Source organism: Bos indicus x Bos taurus, chromosome 15, assembly GCF_003369695.1.
Source record: "Bos indicus x Bos taurus breed Angus x Brahman F1 hybrid chromosome 15, Bos_hybrid_MaternalHap_v2.0, whole genome shotgun sequence".
Lineage (NCBI taxonomy): Eukaryota > Metazoa > Chordata > Mammalia > Artiodactyla > Bovidae > Bos > Bos indicus x Bos taurus.
In genome coordinates this window covers 6641261-6664370 of record NC_040090.1, presented here as the reverse complement: position 1 = coordinate 6664370, position 23110 = coordinate 6641261, and the positions used below count along the sequence as shown (strand labels likewise).

The 23110-nt window shown below is 43.0% G+C and overlaps 1 protein-coding gene across 14 annotated transcripts in view; it reads right to left on the bottom strand.

Annotated features, from left to right (window-relative positions):
* The window catches only part of CELF1 (CUGBP Elav-like family member 1), an 81644-nt gene that overhangs the window by 15821 nt on the left and 42713 nt on the right, over positions 1-23110 (bottom strand). For 7 of the 14 annotated variants that reach the window (XM_027562374.1, XM_027562375.1, XM_027562367.1 and 4 more), the window contains exons 2-6: positions 11756-11907; positions 4670-4857; positions 3096-3178; positions 2517-2565; positions 315-449 (exon numbers count right to left, since the gene is read on the bottom strand). In XM_027562374.1, coding sequence (XP_027418175.1) covers positions 315-449; positions 2517-2565; positions 3096-3178; positions 4670-4857; positions 11756-11826 — 526 coding nt within the window. In that variant the 5' untranslated portion in view covers positions 11827-11907. Of the gene's footprint in view, positions 1-314; positions 450-2516; positions 2566-3095; positions 3179-4669; positions 4858-11755; positions 11908-16845; positions 16887-23110 lie in introns of all 14 variants that reach the window. The other 7 variants (XM_027562381.1, XM_027562378.1, XM_027562380.1 and 4 more) reach the window with 4 other exon arrangements.

Here is a 23110-nt window from a genome sequence, read left to right as displayed (position 1 = left end):
ATTCTCTAGTTTCTCTCGTGAAAGGCGTGTTTCCACTTTGGCATAGAATCTCTCCAAGGACAGAAACAGAGACTTTTAATGCACGACCTTAAGTGCAGAATGCAGATTCCTTGGGGGAATTGGGATCAACTGACAGGAATCATGGCGGGACCTAGAAATACAACACCATACTCAACCCTCTCCATCTTGGCAGTATCATTCATGGTGGCTGGAGATCACTGGTTTCCACTGATCCAATTAAAAAGAACTCCAAATTTAAGATGAGTACTTTTAAAGGTGCTAAAGGTACTTTTAAAAGTTAAAAGTATACCCACCTCGGCTCAACCCATCAGGTCCCCTCAGTATCCGGCATTCTTCAATCTGTCCAAACGAAGAGAACATGACTCGGATGTCATTTTCAGTGCACTTCTTGGATATCATACCGATAAACAGCTTCCTGTCTTCCACTGCTGAGAGAGTAAACACAAATGCTTCGCTGTTACTGCAAGAGGGGGCACAGCAGAGCACTGTGCCTTCCAGCCTATTGCACTGACTTTAAGATGCATTTTGTTTCATAATTTAGCACCTACTCTTATAAATCATAATTGGAAGCACTTAGATGAAATATAGTAGCTTCAGGATCTTATGAAAGTTACTTAACCATTCTGTGCCTGTTTCCTCGTGTGATTAATAGAGAAAACTTAGTTTACCTCAGAGGCTGCTGTAGGTATTAAACACCAAGTGCTCAGCATCCTGCCTCGCACTTGGCCAAGTCTGCTCTCACTAGCAATGCTGCTGGACCGAAGGAGGAGTTCTCTCACTTAACTGATATGACAAAAGCAGCAGAACACACATTCAGTGAATGGAACTGTCCACCTTCACATTTTGGTTATTTTCTTGAGGACTAAGCTTTTCTTCCTAATTTTTTAGGGAGGGAATTCCTTCAGTTCCCCTCCTTCCTCTGGTTGATAAGAAACTATGAAGATCAAAGGCATTCCAGTTCACTCTCAGATGTTCTTGTAATGTTTCCCTGTCAACTCTATCTCATCTATTTACCGTGCTTATTTTAAAGAACAAGTCAGATGACAGATTACTTACAGCACTGAATCACTATCTTCCACCAGACACAAAACTTAACTAAAAATGCATTAATTCTGAGTAAGTAACAGATCAACTGAAACCATGAAACTCCTAGGTGAGTTGGGCTTGGTAAACTCCTTTACATGAGTCTTGGCAATGTTTTTTTTTGGATTTGACACCAAAAGCAAAGCAACAAAAGCAAAAACAAAAAAGAAAAAAAGCAAGTGGTGTTACATCAAATGAAAAACCTTTTGCATAGCAAAAACAAACAAAAAGCCATCAAGAAGCAACCTACTGAACAGGAGAAAGTATTTGCAAATCATGTATCTGATAAGGAGTTAATATGTAAAATGTATAAAGAACTTAAAGAACTCAATAGTAAAAGAAAAACAACTTGATTTAAAAACGGGCAGCTTCCCTGGTGGTCCAGTGGTTAAGATTCCATACTTCCAGTGCATGGCCAACAGAGACGTACAAGATGCTCAGTATCACTAATCATCAGGGAAAGGGAAATCAAAGCCACAACGAGGTATTATCTCATATGTTAGAACAGTTATTATCAAAAAGACAAAAAAGAACAAGTGTTGGTGAGGATGTGGAGAAAAGGGAACCCTCGTGCACTGCTGGCAGGATCTATATGGTACAGCCACTGCGCAAAACAGTACGCAATTCTTCAGAAAATTAAAATTCGTGCTACATATCACCCAGCGACTCCACTCCTGGGTATTTACCTGATGAACACGGAAACACTTACTTGAAAAGATCTATGTACACCCATGCTTATCCAGCAAAGGTATAGAAGCAACCTAAGTATCCATCAACAGATGAAGGGATACAGAAAAAGGGGTATTTTACGCACACATGATTGTTCTTCAGCCATGAAACATGAAATCTGGACATATGTGACAACATGAATGGACTGTGAGGGCATTCTGTTAAGTGAATTAAGTCACAGAAAGATAAATACTGTATTGCTCTCATTTAAATATGAGTATTTCAAACAAAAAAACAACTGAGCTCATGGAGAACAGACTGGTGCTTGTCAGGGGCAAGGGAAAGGAGGAGGCAAAACGGGGAAAGGAGGCCGAGAAGTATTGATAAGCTTATTACACATAAACTTCCAGTTTTAAAATAAGTCACGAGGATGTATGGTGACTACAGTTTACTGCACTGCACGTCTCAATGTTGTCCAGAAAGTAGATCTTTAAAGTTCTCATCACAAGAAGGATAATTTTGGTAACTATGTATGGTGACAGATAACTAGACTTACTGCAGTGTCATTTCACAATACATACAAACACTGAATCATCATGCTGTACAACTGAAACTAACACAATACATGCCAATTATACCTCAACAGAAGAGTAATTAGTGCACAATACAATCAAATGCCATGAGAACAGCAACTACACCAGCGGAAACCGTGGAAGGGGAGGGCCGCTCACGTGCTTGCTTACCGTTGTTCTTCTCGCTGTCGGCAGGCTTCATCTGTATAGGATGATGCATCTACAAGGGAAGACACGTGCCTGTTACGATCGCACACTGAAGGCACTCAGAAACATAAACGAGGACTCCAAAGGAGACACCACAACTGAGCTTTAAGAGGTGGCTCTGGGGACCACCCTGGTGATCCAGCGGCTAAGAATCCACCTTGCAATGCAGGGGACGTGGGTTCGACTGCTGATCAGGGAACTAAGATCCCACATGCCTTGGAGCAACTAACCCCATGCGCCACAACCAGAGTCCATACGCTGCAGTGACGCAACCAACCGAGACCCAGCGCGCCAAGGAAAGGAAGGACTGTCTCTGAACTCACGCCTGCCTCATTATCTCTCCTCAACAGAATCTCAAAATAGAATGTGAGTCAACAAGTCAAAATTCTTTTGGCTGAGAATTACTTTCACTCTATCTTCTTTGAAACATTCCCTTTATTCCTCCTTTGCATCAGTTCCTGTGGCAGTCACCCCTTTCCCCCCACAGGTGTGTTCCAGGCGCCAAAGCCACCACGGTTCCACTTACTAGTAGGAATTCCTTACCCCTGGGAGGACCTTCATGTTGTGAAGAGCGTTCTGAGCTTCTAATGCAGCTTTTCGGGTGTAAAATGTAACAAAACAGCACCCTGCAATAAACAATACTCAATGAAACCAAACCAGCCCTTTGAAAGCAGATGATTTCTGAGAGCACTCCCTCCTCCAGGGATACACTGAAAGTCAAAAACCAGGGCTGGGTTTATTCAAATGGGTGGGTGGGTGGGGAGAGGGGAGGGAGGGAGATGGAGAAAATCTAACAAGGAAGGGGAAAAAAAAAAAAAAGATTTTCTACCATTTTCTTTACTGCTATCGTCACCTGGTTTTATTCTTTAGCTGCTCCTATAACTTCTCTGGAAAGAAGGCTGTCCTTACAAAGGTCACAGAATCACGGCATTCAACCCGCCCTCCACGCAGCACCAGGCGGTGCGCTGGGCAGGAAGACTCAGCCGTGCCCTCTTACAGCTTGTGGTCTACAACTCTTGCTTTCTCAGACCAAGCCTTACACTGCAGCCAATTTCTACCATATGCCTTAAACATAATCATCATTTATTAAATTATAAAATGACTTAAGAGCAAGGATCTCTTAGTATCTATTTCTTAGACTCTTGGTTCTCATCAAACATAATTATGTGTCCAACAGCACTTGACTGAGGAGACCTTGAGACTCTCTGCTCTGTATCTTTACTGGGGATTGGAGGGCATAAGTATGTTTTGTAAATCTTAGGCCCGCAGTCCCATAAGATATGATATAGATTTCTTTTAAAATCACCCTGCAATTAAGATTTTAAATTACTGTATATTACATTGACAGTCATTTTCAGAAACTATAATACCTTTTACTTTGGTTAACTATGTCACAAACAGAAAATACTTCCTCGGCTCTAGACCCTTTGCTATTAAGCTGGTGTCAAGCATGACAATCACGCGTGCTTACATCTGTACTACAGAACAGCTTCCATAGAAAATTACTCTGAAATGGGTTATCTGGGAAACAAGTGTGTATCTGCATGTGTCTAGGGCCAAAGCTAACACCTCGTCTACTATCGTCCTATAAACCCTCTCCTCTGCCGGGTTTTCTGGAGGCAGCTTGCCTTCCTTCCCCTGTTCATTTTGTAGGCCATAACAAACAGGTGATCTATAAACAAGCCCCTCCTAGTTGCTAAGCCATCCCAGAAGGCCTGTGTAACACCAACAAAAACCCACGAGTACCTGGACAGTCTTTCTCTTTTCACTTACCCTAGCTAAAATACTAAAAAACCACCTACGTGGTTGGTTTACTTCAACTTTATTTCTGTCATTCCACTACCAAGATCAAATGAGACACTCACATGAGTCTGTTACAGATCTTGAAAATGACAGCCCAAGATCCAACTTGCAAATTATCCTCATGATGTCACTCATGAGGATTTTATTTTATTTTTAAGCCATTAAACATGTTTGGACTGGGAGATATAGCTGCAACAAAAAGACAGTCACATCCCTGCCCCCAATACCCCGGCCATGACCACAAGAGCATTCTGGCAATGAGAGAGAGCATGCGCCTGACTGCAAATACACATAAATTCAAAGCCCTTCCTTACCTTTGCTCTGTGGAGGGTTTTGGCTCCTATCCCTTAGGACATTGATTTCATAGACAGCACCATACTGTTCAAACAGTTCCCTCAAGTCCTTCTCAGACCAGGTCCTTGGAACCTGGCCCACAAACATCTTGATAGCATCAAGATCCGGTTGATCTGGGTGGTCCAGGGTGCCGTTCATTTTCTTTGAGCTGCGTAAAATAAAACTTCTATTATGTATTCATGTTGTTTCTAAGAGAAACTTCTTTTCTTTAAAAGTCTCAACTACTTCCTTAAGAAGTAAGGAGAAAAAAACCTACTTCTTTTCACTACTTACATTCAATTTACCAGAGTTCCCCAGCCATCCCTCACTATGCCTGCCACCCCTCACTATGCCTGCCACCCCTTCCATCTGATCCCAAACTAAAGGCACCAATCTGAGTAGGACACCCCGGGCTTTAACTACGGAAATGAATGTCGGTCATTCCTTGTCTAGCTAGAGAAGTCTCAGAAGAACTTAAGAGGTAAAGTTCTTAAAGAAAGCTTTAATCATTTTTAAGTAGAAACTTTATAAAACTTCATAAAATGTCCACGAAATCAGGATTCTCAATCTACACAATGATGGGTGAAAAGTCTTCTCTCAGTAGATGTCAGAACAGAAGCACAGACTTCCAAGGCCTAAGAACTGACTGGAACATTAATCTTTGGTTGTTGCTGTCTCATGCATAATCCTGGTACTCTTGAGTGAGGCCCTCCAATCAAAACAAAATAAAACCTCTTAAACTTTCACAAATGATTGTTATATAAACAATGATGTCATCATTCTGGGGTCTTTTGTTTCTAAGTAATCCAATTTGCTGCTATTTCTCCAAGATTTTACCAGTTAATTCCCTTACCAACTCTGTTATAATGTCCACATATTCCTCCAATCTGATCACACCAGATCTGTAACACTCCTATTTAAATGCCTTCATTCCTACCCCTGCCACTGTCAAGAACCATGGGGGAAACTCTTACACTATTAAATATTTCCACTCAGAATGAATCAAAGTCCTTCTCCTACCTCCTTTTCACAATCTTATTCTGAGCATTTACCCAAACTAGTAACAACTGAAATTCTAAATAGCACGTTTAACTTTTGTTAGTGTTTGCTAAATCCAGAAATTACATCACCATGTTCAAATGTGTCTTTCTTTCATGTATTCTTCCTAATGTTCAACCTCAAATAAAACGCCACTTTTCTTTAAAAGAAAAACAGTAAGTTTTGTCACCCAGAGAAGGCAATGGCACCCCACTCCAGTAGTCTTGCCTGGAGAATCCCATGGATGGAGGAGCCTGGTGGGCTGCACTCCATGGGGTTGCTAGGAGTCGGACACAACGGAGCAACTTCACTTTCACGCATTAGAGAAGACAATGGCAACCCACTCCAGTGTTCTCGCCTGGAGAATCCCAGGGACGGGGGGAGCCTGGTAGGCTGCCATCTACGGGGTCGCACAGAGTCGGACACGACTTCAGCGACTTAGCAGCAGAATGTTTTGACCATAAAGAAGCAGACAGCTATTTCTGAAAAGAGGCAGGAGCTCATTAGTTTGTATTACATCGGAGGCTCTCAGTTTGTCCCTTCCTTCCCTATTTGTGTACCACTTCTAAATTTTCTACATTGCTTTTTAGTGCAAAAGCATAAATGTAGTCAATCTATATGCTTTGTGATTTATCCAAAAGTTCAGTGGAGATTCAGCATTCCAGACAAGTGCCTTTCCTTTTTCTCTTTTCTCTCCAAATCCCGCTCATTTCTTTATGTCCACCTACTGCCTGAATCACCCTTTCCCTGAGTATACCTATTCAAGAACCAGAAGACTCCCCCAAGAACTTTGGGCAATCTTTAAACTTAACCATCAGAAACTTTTACAGGAATCACACTCCATAATTTTACATATGGTTAACTGAATATTAAAAAGATATGCAAAATGTAAGCCTTTACCTCATTATTTTGTTTTTCTATGAAATTATCTTATTGTATCTTACAAGCTGGGTGGAGGGAGGGATGGGACATGGTCCTTCACCAGTTTGAGAAGCACTTCTAGAGCACAGCAAATGATCAGGCTGCGCTCAAGATGCAGTGGACATCATTCAACTGGAGTTATGCACTGACTGATTTCTGCCTCCAATTACTACTGAGCTCTTCTTTATACAGCACAAGCACAGTGTTAGACGTGGTGTGGTAGTGGTGCTTTAGTCGCTAAGTCGTGTCTGACTTTTGCAACCCCATGGACTGGGAACCTACCAGACTCCTCTGTCCATGGGATTCTCCAGGCAAGAACACTGGGGTGGGTTGCCATTTCCTTCTCCAGGGGATCTTTTCAACCCAGGGATCAAACCCAGGTCTCCTGCATTGCTGGCAGATTCTTTACCGACTAAGCGAGCTACAAGGGAAGCTCAAGATGTGGTATTCATCAGTGAAAAAGGAAAACATGGGGTATTTCTTTGGAGCACATGAAGACACAATTAGAAAGTTAAGTGCCAGTATCAGCTAGAGATAAAAAAGAGAAAAGCAACCACATATGTCTGTAGTAAGCAGTCAAACTTCATCATCAACTGTTATTGTGTCTCAAGAGATGATCAACAATGCTCTTCCATTCTCAACGTTCCACACATACTTCTAGTCCTTAGAAGTAACCACTACATAAAAAAGTCACCTGGGGACAAGACTCCCAGTGTGACATGCCAAGGATCCCACAATATCCAGGTATGGCATTTACTTTGCACATCACCTAATACATTCTCAAATTTGTGTCTCACCTGCCCATTGATGGAGAGCTCCTCAGAGTCAGTAATCATAAATTAAACATATTACATTCATTCAAGAATCAATGAATTCAACAAACCCCCTGGAGAAGTATCTATAACGTCCCTGTCATTCCTAAGAGGCAGGTCAGTGGAAATTCCTTCTTATCTTCTGTGGAAGTACTGCCAGTCAGTGAAGTATTGACGGGAGTGGGGTGGAAGAGAGGAAAAGCAGGCCTGCGGCAGCAGAAGAAGGGAAACAAGAAGGCAGCCAGTATTTCAGGAAAGAGGCATGGTATCCGCTTCTTTTTATGTTTCTGGCTGTGGCAGCAACTGGCAACTCATTAAGATGAGAAACTAGGAGGCATCAGGACAAGAGGCTGTCTGGTCTACCTGATTCCCGATGGAACCCGGCACAGGAAAGGGAAACAACCAATCTGGAAGAGACGGGTGGGGAACTGAAGAGCTGCATCGCCAAAGTACACTTCCATTCAAAACTCTTGACCCCCGTCTTCACCTTTTCCTATCAAAACTTCCCAGCTCAGAGGGCAGAGTTAATGTTCTATTCCACTTTTTTTTTTCCATCCCTTGGCCCCCGATGACTAGACCAGGAGGTGGATCTTAACCCAACAAGACTGATTTACTGGCTGGCTAGAAACCTATGACTGTGACCTACGCTTAAAACAGAAACATAGGCCCGGCTAATCAAGACCCTCTATAGCTACCCCGAGCAAGACAACAGCCACTAGCCACATGTGCCCACTTAATTTTAAAAATCCAGTTTCTCAATTGGCACTAGCCACATGTGACTCGTGTTGACTACACAGGATATCAGAGACAGAGATTTTTTTGGGGGGGGAGGGGGGACATGCCACGTGGCTTGCAGGATCTTAGTTCCCTGACCAGGGATTGAACCCAGGGTCTCAGGAGTCAAAGCCTGGAGTCCTAAGTACTGGACAAGCAGGGACTACTCAGAAGAACATTTCTAACATCACAGGAAGTTCTGCTGCCCAGGACTGCTCTACAGAACCTAGAACCCACTGACAAAGACAGGCAGTCAGTGATGAAGTTGCAAGAGGAAAAGCTGCAACTCAGGATAGCTTGAGCTAAGCTAAGATGAAAGGGCAGCGGCAAGAGAGAGCAGCAGTCATGCTGCAATACAGCTGAAGCTTGAAAACATTAAGGTAAGTAAAAGAAGCCAATCACAAAAAGTGACATATTGTGTGATTCTACATCTGTGAAATGAATAGGCAAACCTATGGAGACAGAAAGTAAGTTAGTGGTTGCCTGGGAATGGGAATTAGAGGTGGGGAGAAAGGGAGGGAATGCTCACTAAAGGGTACAGGATTTCTTTTGGGAGTGATGAAAATGTTGTTATTAGACAGTGATAATAACCACAGAACTTTATGGATATAGTGAAAAATAAATAAAAAGATCAGTGATACTGTGCACTTTAAAAGGGTAAACTTTGTGTTAGTTGTATTTACACGGGTGGGGGACGGGTGGTGTCAAGACATCCTGGGAGGGCAATGGCAAAGCCAAGCCACGATGCAGCCAAAGCCATCCAGGAGATGAGCAGCAGGAGCGCAGGCAGACAGCCGGGCGTGTGCCCGGGTCAAAAAGCTGGTGTTTGCGAGTCTTTGAGGAAAAAGACTGAAATACTAGCTTGAGTGGAATCTGTTCCTTGTAGCCAAATAAGCTGGCAAATACTACCTTCACAGCTGTTCAAAAATAATTTCCAAAATCTTTAATTACCCAGTTTTCCCCCCTCTCCCCTTCTTATTACCTGTTGACCTACATTTGTTCATTATACAAGCAGAATAATTTCACATACTTACTAATCCCTCTACCTCCCCAGCAGGCATAAACACTTGCTGCATCCCAATCTCCAGACACCACCGACCCCGAACTGGTCCTCAGGCTCACGATGAGCACAGAGAACATCAAGATGAAGAGGACCCAGAAACACCGGCCTAAATTACTTACCAGCTGTTCTCTAGGGGAACGAGACTAGGTACACAGAACTCAAGGGACATCCAGGGACAGGCATAAAGATCTGAGAATCAGAGAAGCATACCAGTGCCCCCTTAACCAACAGGGAAGCTGAGAGGTCAGGGCTGAGAGATGACCCCAGCCTAGAGAACACCTCTGTCCCAGGGCGCAAGCCAAGCGCTCCTCAGCTTCCCCTGTTCCTCTGTTATACAGAGTAAGTATCGGCAACACCTCTTACCATAAACAAGAAAGGGAGCTAGGGAGTGGGTCCCCTCAGCCTTTCCACAGCTCCTCCAGCAATTTTTGTCTGCTGTAATTTGAAATAGTGGAACAGATAGATTGCGAGGTCATATTCCCAGGCAGTATCACTTCAGAGAGAACACTAGTGGTATCGAGCCTACTGCTAAAGCAGTATGAGTGAAAAGAAGAGCTGAGAAGCCAAGAGGTGACAAGCACCCGCCATTCTCCAGAACTTTCCTCTTTCTACTCTGTGGCTTGGGTGTGTGGTGCCCCTGGGAGTGGGCCAGAGGACTTGCAGTCATGAGAAGAGTTGATGATAACTGCTTAATGACACCTGAGGAAGCCAAGTCCAGCAGGCAAAAAATAAAGTGGCTACCATCAAACTTGCACTTTAGGCCCAAGGTTGATACCAACTGTCCTCAGTTAAGTCAGTCATAGCCTCTCTCAGCTGGGTTTCTCATCTGTAAAAGAGGGGCAATAGCCTATGCCCAATTAACCTCACGAAGTTTTTGTGAAGATGGATGATTAAACAAAAGCAAAAGCCCTTGGAAAAAAATAATAATGTTAGCAGAGTACTCCCTGATTACTCCTACTCAGAATGAGCACTGTACTAAGTCCATTAGTTTTCACACTTCAGCGTACATAAAAACCACATGGGACACTATTAAAACAGATTCTTGGTGTGCCCATTCTAGCATGAGAATTATCTGCGCATGGGTCCAGAACCTGCATTTTTAATTCCAGGTGACTTTTACAGAGTGGTCCATGATCCAGATTTCATGGGATACTGAATTAGGCCGACCTAGTAAAAGATGAGAAAACAGGCTGAGGAAAAATACTGTATCGAAGGACTGAACACTAGGCAATGGTAATGCACAGACAATGAAAGACAATTTGGGCCACAAAGTCCTAATTCTAGGGATCATCTATCTGGTATGTGGTAATATTTTTATTATATATTAAGTTTTTATGATGGCATTCACTGTGATTTCACCTGTAATCTATTGCTAAACTTTTAACAGTAAAGAGAACTCTCATAAAAAGACACTACTAAATTATCATTATTTTGGAGACTACAGAGAAGGCACAGGATCCATTTCAAGTGAGCAAGCCAACTCTGTTTGAGGCCCCCAAAACTATCCCACAAAGAACTGTTGAGAATCTGCTATCACCACACTTGTTACACCAAATCCCAAGGCAGATCTGCACATGGAGGCCTAATGTCAAAGACTTGCACTACCCCCGGGATCTAGGGAGTATTCTACCATTTAATGTTCTTGGCTTTGAATGACTTAAGTCTCTTTCAATTAGGTTCCAAGGTACTCTGAAGCCTGGTGAAAGTAACTGAAACCAAGGGTTAGAAGTGTGTTCTTTAACACAGAGCCCTGGACTCAGGCCCCCAAGGTACAACTCAGAGCCAGGGGGCCTTTCAGTTGCATACAGCGGTGAACAATGACGCAAAAGGATCAGGCTTCTCACTTTTTACGTTCAAAATTTATTTAGGCAATTTGCCAATCAAGATTGTTTGTTTGCCCCCTTGGGGTGGGGCACATCTGATGTCCCCAAAATCACAAAGTGTGCGGCATGTTCAATCAGTTGGGAGGAGGGAGGGTCAAGATTCAGGGTTAGTTTACACAGCAATACAATATTCTGTATACACTACTAAATACACCCTAGCTACCAGTCTGTGATATCAGTCTAAAAATTTGATCATTAGAAATAAAACATACAAATAAATAAATAGCTTCCCAAAAGATTATCTGAAATTGTATACCCAACCCAAAGCAATAAATCTAAGGTTTAAAAAAATACCTTAGAATCTATCAGATGGGAAAACTACATTAATGGAATTAAGAGCCCAGCACACATGAGCTGATGTTGCTGGTCATATATCAAATGCATCCTTATGTACAAAACTTAGTTACAACTACAGGAAGTCAGCAGTAATGAGAGAATCAGACTACAATAGAAAATAACAATAGTGTGGACTTTGGCTTCCTCACCCAATTTTTTTCTTTCCTCTTTTATCAAGTAACAAAGAAAACAGCCCAAGTCCTCTACTTATGATAAATATTAGACAACAAAAATACTTACACGGGACTGGAATTCAAAGAGCAATGATCCACCATCATTTCTGGAAGGAAATCCAACTTAAACGCAGCCATCACCTCACTCTCCCCTTCAGAAGCCAATGATATTAACTTGCTGCACTTGTCTGATCCACAAATATACACAGCTTTAGCTTCCTGGGCCCCACAAAAAACACAAAGTGGAAACAGGAGCTCAGGGACGCCAGCAGTGAGTGCCACAGAAGCAGGCAGGACTGGGGAAGGGGCAGGGAGCAGGGGATTAAACGGGGGATGTGAGCATGTGGAGGGAGGCTCAGCCCCGCACACAATGGAAGTGCTGATGCGCCGGGCGGGTTTTGTGCGATTTTCCCTGGCGAAGCAGTACTAAGTGCACTGTCAGATAAATAGTGTCAGACCCATGAGGAGAGCAGCGGCTAACAGAGCAGAAGAAACACAAACTTGCTTCACATCTTCCAAACTCCTCCCTGCCGAGCCGTTTCTGAGGACCCCCCCAAGCTTGAAACTACCTGAGTACAAGGAAGGGGGGCGCGGTTCTCGTCATGTAGTCTGAAAACGTTTTAGAAACAAATGGGTGGTTAGCTTTGGTCTGAACTTATTTTCCATGCACCAAAGACAGCAATGAACGCACTGTCTGGGTGCCAAACTAACCTCAGAAGAGTCAATTTAAGGAGGAATGGTTCAGACCACCCATCAGAAGCAGGCCAGAGGCGAGCTGGCTGAAGAACTGGCCACCAGAAACATACTGCTCTTATATTAATTAATATTACCACCTGCGCTGGACCAACTTTGCTTTCTTGATGATCTTTATCGTAGTGAAGGGCTGTAAAAATTGCTGTTCCACTGGCATTCATTTAGGGAGCATAAGGCAAAACTTCTTTAGGAACTCTGAATCTTAATTTGTCACAAAATTTAAAAAACAAAAAATAAAAATAGTATATTCTACCTCTTGACAGAGTACTAAGAAACACTGTTTATTCAGTATTTTGACCTTTCTAGAGAAACAAAAAACAAAAGAAAAACAAACAAAAGCCACCACAGTGATAATCATGAAGAAGACCTGGGGCCTACCAGGGACAAAGGCTCAAATACTTAGAGGAGGAGAGAGGAGTGCAGACCCCGTCTATTCACTGTCTGCCCTCTTTTAAACTGCTCCTAAAACCAAGATTAATGAATGCGCACATAAAAATTCTATTATGGGTGAGCAGCAGAGATGGATACACTCAGCAGTCAAGGCAGATGTGGCACTCTCATTCTCAGTTTAGCTCCACATCCCTCCAAGCAACAAACGGTGGCATTTCAGTGTTTAGGCAGTGACTCTAAAACTATCTCTGAAGGCTCCAAATTTCACAGGGCTTCTTTCCGTTTTTACCACTAGGGCTGCCTTACCTCAAAGGTTTCACTTCACTCAAGCTCAGATCACAATACAGGGAACTTTGAAAAAAAGAAGTTACGTAAAGAGGTAAACAAATGAACTAAAGATACAGACTGACGTTAAAACAAAACTAATGAAAGGCAGTTATGTCACAGCACAGGTCTGTCTAACAAAGGCTGGCACCTGTCTACATCTAACTGAGAAAGGTAGAAACTGTGTCTCCAGACATAACCACCCAAAATTTAGAACTAAAATAGCAGGTAGCTGCTCTTTCCGTTCTGTCAGAGACCCTGGCCCATCCGATCCCCTACAGAGACAGAAGTGACAGGAGCTCTCTGCCACCCTATTAACAGAGGAAGCAGAAGCAGGCTGCCAGTGAGGAGACTGCAACCGGCACCCAGGGTACAGAGCTCACCCCAGCTGGGGCTGGCTGAGCGACCGGCCTGTCGGGTCCCCGTTTCTAAGAGCACTGGAGCTGGTCACACGCCTCTTCCTACAGAGAAGCACCTGACTAAGGAGTGACTGTGTGAGGTCGGTTAATCAATTAGATTTTCTAGTTCCAGGACTCCTTTAAAAATGAATCAAGTTTTCAGGAAGTCCACTGGTTGCTATGCTTTTATTATTCACCAAAAATGCATGACTCCTAACTACATCTCTATTTTAATCAGAATCACAACTGTAACAAGAGTAACTGCCCAGTGTATGAAAGGATGTGTACTCCTCAGAGTAATTTTTACCGAGTCAAAGGCTGTAATATTTTAAAATTCATTTTATGATGGATAAGGCTGCAATGTTTTAAAAACCTACAAGGTGGAAATTTTATTACATGGGGGGAGGGGGAATTCTCTTTAAGCAGGTCACAAGAATTATCTCGGTATAATTAAATTCAACACGCTTGTAGGAAAAGAAAGAACAGAAATTAATCACAAGTCACTCCATTTTAGAAAAGGGTTACAAAGTGACAATAAAAACAATTATGGAAATACAAAAATGCAGCTGTTAGAGGGAAATTAAAAAGGAGAATTAAAAGTTATTCATAGCAAACTATCCGTAAGCAGTTGTTTAAAAGTTCTTAATCAGAAACACAGTCTAGGCCTAAAACCCAGGGTCCGCTGCAACAGAAGGCCCTAACCTTCCCTCAGTCTCTCTAACCACATCTGTGAATTTACACTCATGGTTTCCTCTTCTTCCCTGGTTGGCTGTCTCAGTTTTCTTTGCCTTGAATATTCTCTTTTTTCCTAAGGGCAATAATTCAAGGCTTGATTATGTGAGGGTAGGAACAATCGGTCTGTTATCTGTTATAACAAAAGAACCCAAATCATTAAAAATGATCAGAGGATAAGATATTCGGGTTTTCCCAGGTGGCTCGGTGGTAAAGAATCCACTTGCAAATGCAGGAGACGCGGGCAGAAGACATGGGTTCGATCCCTGGGTCGGGAAGGTCCCCTGGAGAAGGGAATGGCAACCCACCCCACTATTCCTGCCTGGAGAATCCCATAGACAGAGGAGCCTGGCGAGCTGCAGTCCATGGGGTCGTAAAGAGTCGGACACAGCACGCACACACGCGGGCACACACACACACACACACACACCATCTCTCCTAGGAAGCCTTCCTGAATCCCTTAGGTGCCCTGCCCTGTGTTCCTATAGGACCCTGTGGATGCTACCAGAGGATCTGGGACACCCTCGAAAGAGCAGCGCACCCTGCATTTAGAGCATCAGAAGGGAATAAACAGCTTAAAAACCAGATTAGAAGACAGAAATGCTAGAATCACAGCATTTGGTTTGTCAAAAGAAAGAGCAAAGTATAGTTAAGCAAAAAAGCCCACGTGGAACGTGCAAATGTCAGGCTGTCGATCTTGACTGATGTAACCAGGGAGTTCAATGACAGGTGAAGGGATTTTATACTTCCATCTCAATAATCTAAATGTGTTTTAAAAGGCAAAAATGTGAAGTCTGGTTATATGAGCATAGAGAAAATGAGAGCCTACTACTAAATTATAAAAGAGAGCCTATGTCTATCATTAGTCTATTTAAGGAAAAGTGCAAAAATCCAGGGAAAAGTCATAACCTAACAGTGAAGTGGACTGGATATCCCCTCAGAAGCAACGAACTGATACTACTTGAAAATAACCAACCAGAACAACTTAAAATTTAGCCTAAAATCTTTCTGGACTTGAATTTCATTTCTAAAGTTTAGTACCTCTAATATAATTAGTGGGGCTCCTAAAACTCCCCAGCTAGTACTTTGCATATGCAAAAATACACTGACCTGAATTGCTAATTATCTCTGTGACATCTCACTTTGTGGGAGACTTTCTGCAAACATGTGAGAGTTGAGCATATCTTAAAACAGAAAACCTTTGTTGAGTTTCCATGAGACGATGAAAAAATTCTGAAGAGGGGGATGGGGGGTTAAAGAAGGAATAGAAGTATTGTTTAAAAAAAAAAAAAAGTTCTATTCCAAATCTAAAATCACAGTAAGACCAAAAGCACTAAGTTTAGTAACTGTTATGTCTAAGACTGTTTGCCTGTAAAATTATTATATATGGTACACTAAAAAGATAGGACAAGACTGAAGGGAGGAAGATTTACTTTTGAAATCTGAAAGTGTTCCATCTCCTCTCCCTGTCTTTAATCACCTATCTCCTCCCCAGTCAGCGTCAAAGTCCGAGCAGAAAGACATTCTTCTGTGCTCAGTTCTTTCAGCAAAAGTGTCAGCTCAGAGACATCCACGGAGTTTCTGGGACACACCTGACCAAATAAATCATCCTGTCAAACTGTGACCACCCTTTAAATCAGGTCATATTTTCAGGTCCCCAACTAGTTCTGGAATTTAAGTATAATTGTTAGTTGATAACAATATACTGTAGGTTGAAGCTTTATTTAGGTTCCAATGCTGATTTAAATATCAGTATGTTGAACAAATTCCAGTTCCAAGAGGGTTGTATCATCTTTGTGAAATTCACTGAGTTTTATCTTCATCTTTGCTCTAGTTTACTTAGGGTCTTCCAATAAGCCACCATGGCTCAGGCGGTAAAGCGTCTGCCTGCAACGCAGAAGACCCAGGTTCGACCCCTCAGTCGAGAAGACTTCACTTCACTGAGCGACTTTACTTTTTCACCTTTAGGGTCTTCCAACTATGAAGTGGCTCAGATGGTAAGGAATCGGCCTGCAATGCAGGAGATCCAGGTTCAATCTCTGGGTCAAGAAGATCCCCTGGAGATGGGAATGGCAATCCACTCCAGTATTCTTGCTGGAGAATTCCATGGACAGGGACAGAGGAGCCTGGCAGGTTACAGATGGTGGGGTTGCAAAGAATCGGACAGCATTGAGCAACGAATCCTTTTCCAACTATGAGGCAGAAAGGGGAAAGGAAGCCAGCCAGGCAGCTGCTGTGTGCAGATACACACACACACATACGTGCCCTCCCTCTCTCCCTGTGCCTTCTCCACCCCCCGCCCAGCTCCAACTATTTGAACTACGCAGCAGCTAGTTCAAATGGGAGATAAGCCTGCATTGGTAAACAGCTAAGGAGAAAGTTGGGAAGGAGAAAAAAAAAAAAATCTAGCTTCCCAGGAATAGGAAATTTAATCTCAAAATGTAGGAAAAAGCCATCACCTTTCTGGAGGCAATTTTTTCACATCTGCAAAACAGGCCTCATGCAAGAAGGAAGGTTAAAAAGATAACCAGAGCACAACCATCCAGCAGTTAGCCCATACCTGTAGCTTTCCACCTCCCTCTCTGGACTAGTGTCTTCACTCTAAAAAACCAAGGAAAGAAAAATAAGTGGACCATGCCTATATTTCTCATAATTCCAGATACACAGCTTCTTTTCAAACAAAAGCCCCTTTGTCACCGAGACTGAAGATAAACAAACTCTCCCTCTCCCAATTTTAAAGTACACAATACACAATTACATTAACACCTCAAAGCTAATTTAAGAACACCATCAAGTTAAAAAACAGAGAACTAAACTATTAAAAGGTTTATTAAAAAGATGCTTACCCCAAAATGTCACCACAAATAGCAAATCAATGTCTAGAATTTATGAGATTGAACTACAGCACATCTAGGTCACCAAAACAATCCTTTTTAGCATCTGCTCTTGGGTGGGAAACTACCACAAAGCTAAAGGCTGTGTAATCCTTTTAGCAGTTAAGAGTGAGTCGCTGAGTCGAGTCAGACTCTTTGCGACCCCATGGGTATACAGTCCATGGAATTCTCCAGGCCAGAATACTGGAGTGGGAAGCCTTTCCCTCCTCCAGGGGATCTGCCCAACCCAGGGATCGAACCCAGGTCTCTTGCATTGCAGGAGGATTCTTTCCCAGCTGAGCCACAAGGCAAGCCCTGAGCAGTTAAAGAGCGTATTATTGATGTGAAGAAGCCATGCTATTTCCCCAAAGCGATCGGCCTGAGGGCTGGTGCTAGGCATAAAACTCTTCAAAAGTAACCCGAAGTTCCTGCCTTGTAAATGCATACTGAGGGCCCCAGGATGGTGGTAAACCACTGAAACCAAGAAAACCAATCGGAAGATGGGGAAGTTAACTGAAGGTAAAAGCAAACAGGAACCAAAACACCAATCTATTTCATTTCTAAACATATGGAACAATCTTTTAAGTAAAGACTGCTTCTATAAAAGTTGCCCAAATTCCTACAAAAGTCCATCTACAACTCCTGCCAGCTGAAGTTCTGTCTGGCCCCGGCTACAGAGAACTGCAGAAAGTCACCAAGTCTACACTGGAAAGTGTCAAGAATTCTGAAAGACAAAGCCAGAACCAGAACTCACCATGAGACACTGCACTCTACCTACCCTCTTTGAACTCAAAGACATTTCTTGCTGCTGCTGCTGCTAAGTCACTTCAGTCGTGTCCGACTCGGTGCGACCCCATAGACGGCAGCCCATCAGGCTCCCCCGTCCCTGGGATTCTCCAGGCAAGAACACTGGAGTGGGTTGCCATTTCCTTCTCCAATGCATGCAAGTGAAAAGTGAAAGGGAAGTCGCTCAGTCGTGTCCGACGCTCAGCGACCCCACAGACTGCAGCCTTCCAGGCTCCTCCGTCCATGGGATTTTCCAGGCAAGAGTACTGGAGTGGGCTGCCATTGCCTTCTCCGAGACATTTCTTGAGGCATAAAATGGGTGCATGAATACTTAACTGACGCTTCATACAGACCTAACCAGTCTCCAATTTTGCTAATGAAGTAATGATGCTTCCAACCATCTTAATGCCAAGTTTACACTAAGACACACACAAAAAACCTAAAAGCACTCTCCTGGACCTGCCTATATCATCAAAAGTTATTAAGAGGAAAGGAACTTACTATTTCTAAGTTCATAACACCTCATTCAATCCTGTATCATTATGGCCATTCCAAGATGGGGACTACTCTCGGAATTCAGAAGCTAAAGTAATCTACTAAATCCATGAGCAATTCTAATTTCAGAGCCCACAGTCTCTCTCTCTCAGAAATAGAGAAACCATCCAGGCCACACAAACTTGTATAGGGACAGTGTGTCTGTCTTGAGCTTGCTCTGGAGTGCCTGTTAAGACAGTAGAGAACAAGTTAGATGTCTGCTTGTCAGTTTTATTCTGGAAGAAATAAAGACCAAGGAGTCATGTCTCCTGATATATTGCATGGAAGAGCTGAGAAACACTAGTGCTGTGTGACCCTGTGAGACCAGACTCATACTGCATGCTGGCTGGGGAGCCTCCAGGACACAAAGAGCTAAATGCAGGCTGGGGTTGTTAAGGAGGAGCAACTACGTTAAAGTAGGAAGGACACACGTCAAGGCCCCAGCGAACATGGCAGCCCTGCGGGGACTAAGAACACCCTGAGTGCACAGCCAAGAGAAAAGGAAAATGGAATTATTTATTTAAAACACACATAAGTAGGAGATTAATCATCCTACTAAGTCACCCAAAGACTTTTTAAAGAAAACTTAAGCGCACAAAAAAAGGACACACTGCCTTCCTTCACACAGGCCCCCGGCACTTGGAGGAGGACGGTGGGCAGACTGACACACAAGGAGGCGTCCTTAGAAGCTGTCATCCAGCTTTACTTTTCTTACATTCTGTTGCCTTGTCCGTAAAAAACAAACGCTTTGGGGAGCGAGGAGAGCTATGTGGAAATTAAAAGCTTTAGGCGTGAGGGATTTTTTTTAACTGATATTCTTTTTCTTTCTTTCTTTCTTTTAGGATTTATGCGCTTATCTGGCTGTGCCGGGTCTTAGTTGTGGCACGCGAACTCCTAGTGGAATCTAGTTTCCCTACCAGGGATCGAACTCGGGCCCTTGCACTGGAGCACGGAGTCCCGGCCATTTGACCACCAGAAAAGCCCCTACGTTTGGATTTTCTACATCTTTCATTTATGTAGGGAACCAAACAAAATGCACTGCAAGCTGTGAGGAAGCCTGAACTGCCTTTGCTCTATGCTTCCCTGAGGCTCCACCAAGTCTGTTTCCATTAACATTATCTTCATATTCTCAATCACCATGTGCAGAGGCACAGAAGTAGTCTCAAAGAGTGGTAAAATAGAAGAGTCAAGGCAGAAAAGGAGCACCAAAAAGGTAGGTGGGGTTGGGGTGAGGGGGCAACAGACAAGGATGGGGGCAAGACGGCACTGAGGGAAATGAGCAGGACTGTCTGCTTGCGATACTCACATGTTCAAAGCACGACCTGCTTGAAGAATTAAAATTATACTTTGCAGGTCGATGGTACAGAGGACTCTGAAAGGCAAAGTACTTATCCCACAACACACAATCTGGAAAGCATTTATATTTGGTTTTGGAATAGATCTTGGAACATTTTTATATGATCTTGACATGTTTCAAGGATGCAAGAGTGAATGAACAGTATCTCCTCTCACAAGAATATCTGATAAGAAAGGTCTCAGATCTCCTACACACCTCCCATAGTGTAGGCAAGGTAATGAATCAGAGTTTTCTGCTGGCCTGTATGTTGAAGACCAAAACACAGTCCTTCAAAGGAAGACAGAAAGTCAACTGACTGAATCTCCATCAACAGCTCTTACACCGTGTGCACTGAGGCAGACTCCAGATACAGAGGCTGGTACCAGGCTCAGTGATGCTCAGACCTGCAAGAGGCCTAAACCCATGACTCCAGCCTCGCGAGCAAGTCCTCTTAACAATACCTGGACATGATTAATATGTTAATAATACAGCAGGGAGCTAAAGAAGAACGGAACAATGATCCAGATGAGCGGTTTTTGAAATGTTTTTAAATGAAGTGTTTTTCCCATAAACATAAAGGTGAAGCTGTTCAGGCGGAAGACAGACAGAGGCAAGGCAGACCCTACCTGTTTGCCTATTCTGGCCTCAGGGTAACCCGAGGTCTCCTGGGAAATTTGACAACAGGCCTGGATAATTCAAAACAATAGATAATTCACCAATTTTATGTCCAGCTTTGAGATGAATAGTTTCTTGAACAGATTTTTCTCTTTGAATCTAACAGGTTATCACAAATCAAGGAATTTAAGATGCCATCAATGGCAGTAAGTGTGTGCATCCTCAAACCGATGGGATTTGTATTTAAAATCTGTACACCAGAAAGTAGGGAGAAATCTCCAGTAATGTACAAGAGGCTACAATGACAAAAGTTAACACCTTCTGAGTATTTACTGTACACCATGTGCTGCTTTTTGGTCCTTTATATACTTAATCCTCCTGCCTATTCTATCTCTATTTACAGACAAGACGAGGCACAAAGGAACGAAGTAACTCAAGACCACATGAACCCAGGCAATGACGGAGCTGGATGGAATATAAAGAGCAGTAGTTGGACCCTTGAGTGAAAGAAAGCCTGACAGATACACTGAAGCACATGGTAAATTTTCTCCTCCAAGTCCCATCTTTTCCAGAGCCTCTCCTTCACTCTAGCTGTCTATAAGGAAGATCCTGTGCAGAAACCACAGAAAAGACTGCTTAAACGCTGAGCTCCCAAAAGCCAAATCTGACCATTTTTCTAAGGCAAATCTTGTAAGTAGGTAAATGTCCGAAGTCTCAACAGTCCTGACAGATTTGGCTGGGGTTAGTGAAAACTTCCTGTTACTCAGGAGACATGTGACTCTGATCAAGTTCATTAACATCTCTTAAGGGTCGGTCTCACCGGTAAAAGAGAACTGAACTTTACCCCCCCCCCCAAAAAGGAACCAAATGGATGCCCAGAATACAACCAAGTCACTATACAAATCTCTAACTGGAAGAGAAAACAAATAATAGGAATGACTTACGAAAATTGTGCTCCTTTAAAAAATGTCTGTTACTTTTTAGATTGCATGCAATGCCCTCATGTCTGTCTTTCTCCTCCTGTTATGTGGCTGGTTCAATAAGAACGTTGGGCTTACTGCTTTGGAAAACTGCATGTTCTTCCACTCCCATACCCTAAAAAGCCAAATAGCCAGATAAAAGGATCAACTCTGGAAGCTGTCCTACCTAACCAAGCTCTTCCTGATGCAAAAGTCCACCAGGGATTACTGCTAAATCCAGCGGGGTTTGCCTGGATTGGCCGCTCTGTTTTCCTCAGGAACCTGTAGCAGGGGAATGGCAGTTGCCACCAGATCCTAATCCAGGATCTTAGGCACACATACCACAAGTAATAGTGAGTAGAATCTAATTCAATGATCTGAGCATTCAATGAAATAAAATGTGTAAAAGAACTCAGCAACAAATAGGTGGACGCAAGACTGAGAAACTAACCACTGTTTCGCTCATCTGTAAAATAGAGGCGATTAGGTAAATTAAACAGATGCACTTGAAACACCAGATAAATCCCCTCTGTCACTCTCCTCATTCCCAGAGCATCTCCTTCCGCAAAGTAAACGGTTTCATGTTAAACAGCTTGGGTCCTGCACTATATCAGACCTAGATCCTACTTGTCTTGGTCCGCAGGGGTAAACTCGACACTTTCTCTGTGGGGTGCATAAAAACCATTTACCCGCCTTATGACACTTGCTCTGTGGCTACTATTTCCATGATTCAGACTCAAGTTTGGGGTTTCTGATTCTTTACTGACTGAGTCATCTGTGTGTGTCCTCTCCTTGACCCTAGGAGAGAAGTTTATAAACAGATCTCAACCTCATCTCCTTCACCACTGGCCAGTATGCTCATCTCTTCTTTAGAGGCAACAACTTTTCTCCAGCTTAAAAAAAAAAAAATATGGTAAAAAACACATACACAGGGACTTTACAATGCAGAGGGGCGTGGGCTCAACCCCTGGTCAGGAAACAAAGATCCCACATGCCGCAAGGTACAGCAGGGTCAAACAAAACAAACAATTTACCATCTAACCATTTTTGAGTACACAGTTCAGTAGTGTTAACACTATTATGCAATATAGCAACACTTTTTATTTAAAAAAACATGATAGTTATAAACATTTTCTTGTGAGCAGCGCATATTTAAGAATTAAGAGTCAGAGCTGGTATAAAGCCTGACTTTGCCAACATCATCTGTATGTAGAAATCAATAAATATAACACCTATTTGACAAAGCCAACATAATGATTAAATCTTCTGAAACTGTTACAAAAAGTGGTCCACAAAATAGAACGGTGCAAAAAAAAAAAAAGTTAAATGGTGGCGAGCTGGGCTATTCTTCCTTTCCCTGATCTGCCGTCTCATCTCCTGTTGGGTCGCATGATCTTTTCACATGATTACATACACATGGAAACAAGAGTTCACCTCCATTCCATTTTGGAGGTGCTCTGGTGAGGCAGACAGGAAATGCAAAATACGTTAAAAAAAAAAACACCTCTTCATACTTCCTCCCCAAATACCTCTGCTGCTGCTGCTGCTGCTGCTAAGTCGCTTCAGTCGTGTCCGACTCTGTGTGACCCCATAGACGGCAGCCCACCAGGCTCCCCTGTCCCTGGGATTCTCCAGGCAAGAACACTGGAGTGGGCTGCCATTTCCTTCTCCCCAAATACCTCTCTCTCTAAGTAATTCTCAAATCCCCATTAAGTACTCCGC